The 10,719-nt window shown below is 34.4% G+C and overlaps 1 protein-coding gene across 2 annotated transcripts; it reads right to left on the bottom strand.

Annotated features, from left to right (window-relative positions):
• Positions 1 to 2,148: 2,148 nt before the first annotated feature.
• Positions 2,149 to 10,413, bottom strand: LOC142623388 (INCREASED PETAL GROWTH ANISOTROPY 1-like protein 2). Of its 2 annotated transcripts, XM_075796793.1 has the most exons (8): positions 10,176 to 10,413; positions 5,900 to 6,438; positions 5,191 to 5,622; positions 4,954 to 5,085; positions 3,904 to 4,085; positions 3,683 to 3,794; positions 3,420 to 3,563; positions 2,149 to 2,750 (listed from the first exon to the last, which is right to left on the bottom strand). In XM_075796793.1, exons 2-8 carry the CDS (start codon positions 6,410 to 6,412, stop codon positions 2,640 to 2,642), a joined length of 1,626 nt encoding a protein of 541 aa, XP_075652908.1. In that variant the 5' UTR covers positions 6,413 to 6,438; positions 10,176 to 10,413; the 3' UTR covers positions 2,149 to 2,639. The 2 variants fall into 2 exon arrangements, with proteins under 2 accessions (XP_075652908.1, XP_075652907.1); XM_075796792.1 differs by lacking the exon at positions 10,176 to 10,413 and having other exon boundaries at positions 5,900 to 6,836.
• Between the last annotated feature and the right edge of the window lie 306 nt (positions 10,414 to 10,719).

The raw sequence follows: 10,719 nt of genomic DNA, 5'->3' as shown, positions 1-10,719 counted from the left end.
TGCATCGTTCTATATTGAGAAATTAGTCTATTTTGGTTTATGAAATTTCTCTATTCAATTTTAGAGAAATTTTGTATCCTATTGCAATGACCTACAATAGATGAGATCAACAAGACCCAACATATGTAAGCTTAAATAGGAGAGGATGTGAACAATAGACGCATGAAAAAGATTATGAGACACTAGGAATGTTACTTGAATGATGAGATGGATCCTATGGGACAAAAGGAATATGCTAAGTTTCTTTTTGATTTGCTTGATTTGGTTGGAAATTTTCATGGTCCAATTATTAAGGAATCAGCATCCCGTTTTTGCATAAGGCAGATGGTGTGCACCTTTTTCAAGGGTTGGTTGCACCCCTTAGAAATAAGAGTTGGGTGGGCAATATAAGATTCATCACTAACATTGAATGGTGAGTTTTCTTCAAGCATTTTGCATGTGCCATTTAGTAAGTTTTCATGTTGGTATGTTATATGTTTGCATGTCTTTTAGGATGACTAGAAAATAAGACATGGACAATAGGTTAAGCTAGTAGGCGGTTGTGTTTCACACTTTAAATTGTGAGCAAAACAAAGCAACGTGAACATGGAATTCAAGATGAATCGATGTTACTTTTATTGACTTTTCCTTTGCATCATTTTCAACTATAGGTGAGTGATTTAGGAACTTGACTCCTTTTGGGTTGTATATAACTATTCTCACCGGTTGTAGAGCATCCAACACATAAAATAGCAAGAAATCAACTGAGTGTAAGGAAAACTAAAGCAAGAGTAATTTGTAGCAAGTGTATATAATGTTTTAAGTATCAATAAAAATTTTATTTTATTGAAAACTCTTAAGTATAGTCTACTTTTTTTTTTTTTTTTTGAGAAGCAAGTATAGTCTACTTGAGTGTGGTGGAAATATTACAAAATATTTTATACTTTCTTCTTGAGTGTTGAATTTATTATTCTAACAAAAATTCACAATGACAAGTCTTAATAGACAATTTTTGTTTGGTCCACAAGGGAAAGGGATTAGGCTTGTTGCTGAATTAGTTAGCTCCATTATTAAGTGGGCAAATTAAGGTAGCTTTCCTTGGAATTTTGCAAGGTAGTTACATAAAATTTGAGTTATTATTAGTTATTGATTTAAAGTCCATACAGTTAAGTGCACTGCAGTCCAAGTTTTAATTCATTGCATAGGTAAACTATTAAATAGTTTCAATTGCTAGAATATTCTGGTGACACATCTCACTCATTCTTATCCAATGACTCATCTCACCCATTCTTATTCATGGTCCAAAAAAAAACCACCTCAAATAAAAACTTTTTTCTTTTTAGAGAGTTTCAATTTATGGTTTTCACTTTTGATGATAATTCTTTATCATCAGACTAAGACAAAAAACCCTTACTATCTTCCTTCCCAAAAAAGGAGAGAACAACAATCGACCCCCTTGGAAGGCACAACCCCAAAAAATTCCCATTGCTTTGGCTGAAAAGGTGGGAGAAAATTTAGCTACAAGATACAAAAGTTGATGTCATCTTACCATTTTCTTAAGAGTTTCCAGAGTACAAACTTAACACTTAGCTGAAAGTGGAATGACACATTGGTAAAGAAACTCCTCACATCTTTTAAGCATCTAGACCTTATATTCTTTGGGAATGAGTTTGACTTTCTCTGGGCCAAATTCAATAAAACTCTTATGCCTTGTCACTTAAAAAAAAAAAAATTTATTATAAATTAAGCTTTGTAATTGCTCAACCAATATGCTTGTGTTGTTTTAGGTTGTAGTGGGCCAACAGCCATCCTGTTCTAACTGTCCATTCTTTGGCCCAAATAAGCCTCATTATGTCCACCCATTGGGGCCTAAAATGGAGTTCTGTTTAGCTGAGCCTTAAAGCCCAAAGAAGTTAGACTCCAAAATCAGCCTTTCACATTGATAAATACCAATAAGCTAAATTGTCCAACATGCCTTTTTTTTTTTTTCCAGCTCATTGACTATCTTAATGATAACTCGATCTGAATCTGATGATGGAACCAAAACTTCTCCAGCCAAAAAATAGGACACAAGTTTGCCAACCAGCCTAACGAACCAGATGGCAGTACTAATGAACAAGCCACGCACTTATAGAAGTCATTACAACTAGCATGCATACAGATAGAAGCTTCACAAAATACATTCTTTAATATAATGGTTCAACAGTAACATTTTGTTGAAATGTCAAAAAATAATGGTATTGGTAACATGCTAAATTGAGGATGGGCTTTATATAATTCAAACTACACCTTGCTTATACAAACTAAGTAGCTAGGCCCTAATTCCTCCCAAAATTCTTGTGGGTTTGGACTTTGAATACTGCTTTAGCCAGCACAAACTTCACTGTCACTGGCATCTAGTACAGCAGTACATCCCTCCAAAATGAGTTGGCCATAGTATTACAATAATATAGAATTACTCCAGTCAGTCAATCTAATGGAACTTTGACAGTTGAAGAGCCCATGTGATATCCAGTTTGGCATCGCATCATCTTACCAAAGTATGGAATATTTCTCAAGGACATTTCATTCACTCCCCGCAGGAACGTGTATATTTTATCTTTTTATCTATTATCAGCTGAGTATCCATGATTTAGTTGTTGTAATTTTCACATGGCTCGTTATGATGGTATGGCAGCCAACAATTCTCGAGACCCGTCTAAGTATTGTGGAACTTGCTGCCTTATCTCTTCAAAAGCGCACAATGTTTCGGAATCGAGACCTCCAGCAAACTGCAGACATGCATACCACAATACTGAATGAAGAAGAATTTTCACAATTTTCATCCAAGAAAAACAAATTCCATATCACAAGCTAAGCTCACAATAGCATGCTTTATGAATTTAAACAATTACTAAAGTTTGCAAAGAATTTGAAGTTTGAAAAAACTAAAATCAGTGCCAAACTGCACCATCACGATTACTTTTATCTCTTTTGTTGCTGGTTTTCAACTGTATTCATTAAATATTACAGTTTTAATTTACAATTTTAGCTTCAGATATTTCAAACTTTTGTCCCTGTAGTATATCAGACCCTGCAAAAGTGGATGCTTAATGCACTGGGTACAGCCTTTTTAGTATATCCGAAAGTCATGTGCATGTTAAAAAAGAGTAGGGAAAAGAAACAATAGTAAAATAATAAAGAAAAGAAACCAATCTAATTCTGCCAACCTGGCAGTTTTACTCCCATAGAAGGAGATTTGGACTGGAGGAAACTGAGTTCCTATTCGGTAGACTTCATAGACAGCCTAACAACTAAAATGTAGTGAGGTCTAATCACCACAGTCCTTACTCTTCACATGCTTCCAATGGGATTGCTATGTTTACCTTTTCAACTTGAGAATTTTCCAGTTTATATTTCAAAATTATTGAGATCACACAAACTGCTGACGTAAGGATTACCTGGTGAGCTCTATATGCAAACTGCACACCCTGAAGCACAAGAGATTCTTGACCACATTCTCTATCCGAATTTCGAATGGACTCAAGCTCCAATGTCACTCTTTTCATGTACATCTTAGCCAGATTCATAGAAGCCTGCTTTATCTGTACAAATTTGCGGATAAAAAAAAAAAAAATCAATACAACGTATTAGAATTTAAAGAATGTGCAATAATAGTGACATAGCTTCCAACTTTCCCACTTGGTAATTTGGAAGAGCATACCTTGCTCACAATTCCTGAATCAAGCATCCACTCAGTAGGAATTTTGTACTCCTTATAAGACTGCATAACTGAATTTCGCAGCTTGATCAGCCTTTGTATTCTCTGCTCCGCCCTTGCACAATCAGACAAGAGGGGAAAATCAATACTCTGACCAGATAAAAGGCTATGAATATGATTATGAATTGATAAAAGAATTAGAACATATTTCACTTAGTTCCTACTTGTCTAGTAAGCTGGCCATCTTCTTTAAGGCAGCCCCGCAGGGAATGTTAGTGTCATCTTGATAGGAAGAGATCTCACTTTCCAACAGTTTAAGGTCACGATATTCAATTGCTGCTTCTCGCATGGCATCAGCTTTCCTCTCTGGCCACTTGAAATGCTTTAACACAGCCCGCTCATCAGCCTGTAAAGACAGGATATAAGTCAAATGTGAGAGGAAAAAAATAAGAAGAAGAAGAAGAAAAATAAAGAAAGGTAAGAGTCAATGTTATTGCCAATGTGCAATTCTCCTACAGAACCAGAACACCACAGTAGATGTCCTCCATAAAGCATGCCTTTATTTATTTATAAAAGAAAAAATGTCCTCATCTTCAGAAGTGCTATCTTAGCACTATGCACAGGAAAAGCACATCTTTGGAGGAAACAAATGATCATCACAGAATGCTGTTAAACATTGCCATCACACATATTATAGTAATTACTAGATTCTAGCATTATGTACACAAGGTCCAAAATAGTAAAACGATTCAAAGCTGGTCACATACATTATGCATCAAACTCAGACTGCATGTGATGCAAATCCAATCATCACAAGACATATAATTGCCGTAAGTATGCCTTTAACCAAGACTATAACATGAAAAAGGTGATGCACCTATTCATGAATCTGAATTTCTCTAATAGTTAAGCATCCCTTAGGTTAAATAATGCCTTAGGTGTAAATTTCCAAATCTCCAGGAAATGATAGATTAACATATATAACTACCACAATGGACAAAAATGTTACAAGAGAGAGAATGTGTGGCGTTCAAATAGGGTATGTCTACCAAACTCAATGATATTGGACACTGGCCCAATTCTATCCTCATTGTTTGATAGACGTTGACTAGCTATCATCTACATACCTGTAGGGGCAACGGCTTCCAAGGTACCTTGAGACTTACAATATAAAGTTTCCAAGTAACTGAAAGAGTAGATGTTTATGTAAACATATATCGGATCTTATTTGATTAAGCAGAATCATAATTAAATCAAAAGGCTTTATAAATTACCAATGATGAGAGTTCTGTGTCAAGCCAATCTACGAATTTTAGGACATCTTCAATATTTGTATAAGCTGCTGCTAGCACCTTCTGGATAAGGCCATTGATCAAATCTCCTTTAGTTTCAATATCTGCTTTAATCTGGAAATCATAATCAGTTGTTAATTAATGGTTCAAACTTCAAACTGAATCAGTATAAGTAGAAATAAATCAAGCAGTTAATCGGTAGGGAATTGAAATGCTTACAGCTAACAGATGTGCTGAACGGTTTTGAATTTCTCCAACTATGCTACTATGTGCGCTAGTAGCTGCTGGTTTATGATGATTCCCTGATCCTGGAGAGTCTCTCTTCTTCCCCTCTTGCCTTTTTAATGAGTGGTAAAATTCTACAAGTGCTGGAGCCTTTTGAGTAGTAGCCACACCAGCTGAGGGCTGAGGTGGGGGTGGTGGTGGTGGTGGTGGAGGTGGTGGCAAGGATGTACAAGGCCGAGCCTTTCTTTCTAAATCGGTGACTTTGGGAATTGGACGTATTGCTAGTGGTGGTGGAGGTGGTGGTTTTTGAATGGTACTCACCTCATTGATTGGCTCCTTTTTCACAATTGAGTGTTCCAATTTGCTGGCAATTAGTTTCTGAATGTCTCTAAATTTAGGGCTCTGGTACTCCCCAAGTGACTCCCTCTTCATCCAAAAAAAAAAACTCAAAATTGTTATACTACTTGAAAATTTTAAGACCCTCATATTTACTCTATACGAAACTGGTACAAGACTGTTTTTTTATTGCATGTTTTTAGTGAAAGTTAGCAACATTTAAGAACATTTGACAAAATAATTGAAGTGATGATTGATTTATGTGTATATAAATATAATTCCTGTTAAATATTGAATCAAAAATTTGCATTTAGCATCTAGAGCAGTAACAAAATTAAAAATTGATAAATTTATAAGAAAGTCTCACCTGATCACGACAGCTAAGAGCTGCTATCTTTGCATGAGCAGCAGCAAGATCCTCAGTGAGCTTCTTGTTCTGTGAAAGCAAGTCCAAGTTCAAACTCTGAGCCTTATCCAACTCTGCCTTCAAGGCCAATACCTCAGACTGCAAATTCTCAATCAAGTCCTTGTTTTTCCCATCTGGGTCATCTTCGTTTCTGGGATTTGAAGACCGTAGCTGACGCGGCCGAGCGAATTGCTCAACAACATGGCGGTTTCCAGTGCTGGTGCGAGTCATAGCTTTGTTAAAGTCCACAACTTGGGTACCCTTTTGAGAAGAGTGATCAATGGATTTAGGCTTGGTCAGAAGAAGAGGCCTCCTGGCTGATGATGGTGGTGTAGGCTTTGGAATTGGAGAGTCCTTGGGTTTAGCTTTAGGAGAAGCTCTTAAGCGAGATGGGATTGTGGACTGTGACATGTTGCATTCATTTCTTTTTCTTGTTGTTGTAGTGGATGCTGGTGGTGGTGTACCTTGCTTCATGGCTTACAATGTAAGTCAACAATGGTCTGCAAATGCAAGTGAAGCAAAAAGACTAAATATTTCTGAGAAGACAAAAAGAGAAGATGGGATTTCCTTTTCTCTTCTAAAATTTTAAGATATGAATAATTGCTGCATGAAAACTTGAGGCTTGTGTTGTGCCCTTTTTATCATTTCATTAGAAGGAAGAATGAGAGTCAATGGACCTTATTTTGAGTTATTGTCTCTATGCAATAACTATTGACCCACAAGAACCCACAAATAATAGGGGGTTTAATTGTTCTTCCTGCTCTTCAATTGAATTTGACCCTAAACATATTAAGACAAAACCTCAGCTACTAATCTTTGTTGGGTCCTTGACCTTCTTTAAGGAATCAAACCCTTCATCTTCATTCTCCAAGGACACACTGCACTGGACACACAGCCTCCTATTTTTTAATTCAATTCAATTGTAACAGGAGCATAGGTAGGACCCCTGATAACACAGTAAATGTTTCCATAATATATATATATACACACACATGTATGTTTTTAATTTTATTTTTAATTATAATTTTCCTATAATGTTTAATTTCATCTCTCGAAATTATAATTAGTTTCTTTTTTGGAATAGAAAATTTTCAATAGTTTCAATTTAAAACAAGTCAATAGCACTCTTACTAGTTACTATATATATCCGATTATCATTATGCCAATGATAATTGCAAGTTTTCTTGGATGTTTCCTAATTCAACCTCTTTATGAATTTTTTTAAATAATGCAAAAAATGTTGGCCTAACAAATTTTCTTGGATGTTTCCATCCTTTACTGAATTCAATAAGTACCACCCTAAAAGTTTATTCGACATTAAAATTTTGAAAACTGGAGGGATCATTTTCAATATTTTATTAGCTCATTAATTTTGAAAATTCAGAGAATAATAAAATTAATGAAATTTCTTAAACATTACCCCTTCATTAAAATTTCAAGAAAACAATATGTTACCTAACATATCTCATTATTTCTTGCATTGAATTCATTCTTTTTCTTGAATTAATACTTAACAGTATTCCTTTTTTTGTTGCCGAACGTGTTTTCTGTTTCCTATAATATTCTATCTTTGTCAATGTCCTTATCATAAAGATCAATTTCGTGGTCGGACTGCTGCCATTAGTATCTTATAATAAAGATGGTTTAATTATATAGAAAAAAAAATATAGCACCAAATTTAGAGAGAGAATAAATATATAATATAATAATTGAATAAAAATGAGGACCAACTTTAGGTAGTGGATTCTATAAAAAATTGACTACAATCCAAAGCTGTCATCTTAAAGCTTACACAGGCATAATTATTAATTATTACTCAATTCTATTGTATTAAAAGCATAATTTTATTCTATAAAATTAAAAGTTGTCTTCTAAGGTGAAACTCTTCTTCAACCTCCAAATGGTTGTCTCAAACACACGTTAATGGGTCTTTAAAGCCATTTACTAAGAACAAACACCCTTTAGGCTTTATAGGGGTTGGTGCATCTTAATGCATTTGCAATTATAATTTCTCTATGAGAAAAATATTTTTGACCTATTCTAGAGGTCAATAGTTTTGTGTATCTTTTTGCTTTTAGCTTTTGTAATGGTTATGGCTATGTAAATGTTATTCTTTTGTAATAAATTATAAAAGTTTTACTGTTGGTTGTGATTGTTCCATGATTACTTGTTGCAATATTGGAATATCACCTCAATGATGACAAGATTCAACTCGATTTTTAGTGGGTGAAACTGTGAAAGTGCTCTAAGAATGTGACTTAAAATAGTGATTGCCACTAGCAAAAGATAAATGCAAACAATTCATAACAATGGGTCCCATTCTTCACTATATTCATGATCAATGTCAAAAAAATAAAATAAAATAAAATAAATACATGGCCTTCGGGTCTGGGTTCTCCAAAAAGAAAAAAAATGTCAAAATCAAATTTGTTCTGGTTAGGAACTCTTAACACATTATCTGTCGTATCTGTTAAGCAAAATTAAGAGTAGGTTTGGATAGGGAGGATACGGTTACACATAAAGATTTATGCAATGGATTGAGACCCTCATTCTTGTTGGTGGGCTTGAGCAGAAAGTGTCAATTGTTTGTACAAAATTAGAAAACAGACCAGCCCCTGAGGCTGTAGCTTTTTAGCTAATAATATGTTAACAACCAGTGAAATTACCTGTGGATTTGGGTGTTTCTTACCTAACAAATAACAATCCCTTTATAGAGTAATAAGTTGGCAACTTTTTTTTTGGCAACTAAAGCATTAATTTTCCATTTCATATATGGAAGAATAAACATTGACATTTAAACTAGATTGTAGGGAGAGTTACCAATTTTAAATCCATCCAAAGCCAGTAAGAATGATCTTTTTACCAAAGTAAGTTACAAAACAAAACTACTCAAAAAAGTATGGTCTCAAATCTCAATGATCCTTTACGTAAAGTGAATTATATATATATATATATATATATATATATATATATATATATTATAACTGCATTAAAAGGCCCAAAAGCAATTCATAAGAGGGAGTGATGGGTTATCATCATTCCTGTTCATGTAAAAAATAAAAATAAAAATCAAACGAGAAATCTGCTACAAAAAGTGGCACTATGCCTTTAGGCATATGAGGATGTGCTCTGACCTTGCTGCATGAAGGAGTGCATGAATGTGACAAAGGAATAGAGCCATGTGGCTGTGGCCTTTTTGCAAAAATTTTAGCTGAGATAGCGATTAAAACAGACATGACTGTTTGTTCCAATAGTATACATGTTGATTAGCTCACCCTGGAAACTTGAGTGAAATACTCTTAAAACACCATTGTGTGATGCTTTCTAGGGAGAGTATTAAGTACACATTTTGACTTTGAGTTGATGCCACTTCAACTCAAAGTCAAAAAAACACACACACATACAAGGTCCTAGTAGAATAAAATATTTTTCTACTTAAGATAAAACCTAATTAGGACCACCGTATCCATATCACGGGTTCATTCGACTCAGTTTGATTTGATTTGAGAAAGGGTCCTATGTCGATCACATTAACAATTTTCTATATTTGCAATTGATCATTCTTGAGAAACCAAAAGGGTGCAGAGGACAAGCACAATAATGCCGTTTGGAAATTACAACAACTACAAGAGTGTAGTGCTAAAAAGGAGGCGTGCTATCTGTTTTCAGTTCATATTGCACCGCCGGTTTATCATCAGCATAGCACGTGAACATATTAATGGAGAGAAACTATTATGTGGTTAAGCTTTTATTTTCTAAATCCAACCATGCTCACTGTTACTTTATCTAAAAGAGTAACACTACGATTACAATTTTTACACCATTTGAATTGGCAAGATTTTAATGGTTTTCATCTAAGTCCATCATTGACTCACTTGGTTATTTACCATTAACATGTCATCTCAATAGCTGCAAAAATTTTGTTGAAATTGTTGTGATCCTAAATTAAAATTTTTAAATGATATGGTTTCAGATACACTTTTAGATTTATAATATCTATAAGAGTGATACTATGTGGAATACTACAAAATCACTAAATGAAATAAGTTTTACAAACTTATGTGTCACTAAACATAAAAAAGTAATTAATATTTATTTATTATTTGTAAGCTTTTTATAATGAAATTGGTAGCAGATTGTTATTTTTCTACATACCGAGGCTAATTGCTTAGCAGTAGTCAAAAAGTAGCTAGGGAAACACTGTGAGATAGAGTTGAAATACAGATTTAGACAATACCTGAAAGTCAGAATTGCTACAATCCTTCACAGAAATATAGCTACAAATTTCTACTGCCTGCTGATGCATCGCCTTCCACGCACCAGCCCCTTGCAAAGCATAATTAGTAAGCAACATCATTGGTCTTATCAATCTGGTTTGGATTGGAAAAACAAACACACACGATCAAATATGTTAATGCATCTTTAGCCTTAATAAGTTGGCATTGTTCACAGCAAATGTAAAATGCAGACAATTCTGCTAACACTGTGTTCATGCAGTGTTCTATTATATAAGTGTGTGAAAGCTGTAAATGACAGACTAGTTGATGAAATGGTATAGGAAAAGAAAGCTGGAAGTGTAAGTGGAATTCCCTTTGAAGGAAAACTTCAAATTTTACTGTTGGGTTTGTTGCAACTTCACATCATGACGGTGCCATTTGTTGCTCTGATTGTGATTTGTCATTGGAGGAAATATGAATTCTTTCATTGCATTTGATAAATTTTTAATAGCTTGTACTCAATTTCACGTGCTTATTAATTCTGTTGCTTAAGGTCAGCATTCA

This window comes from Castanea sativa, chromosome 2 (genome assembly GCF_040712315.1).
Source record: "Castanea sativa cultivar Marrone di Chiusa Pesio chromosome 2, ASM4071231v1".
In the NCBI taxonomy this organism is placed as follows: Eukaryota; Viridiplantae; Streptophyta; class Magnoliopsida; order Fagales; family Fagaceae; genus Castanea; species Castanea sativa.
The sequence above is the reverse complement of the archived record's forward strand: the minus strand, read 5'-3'. Positions and strand labels throughout refer to the sequence as shown.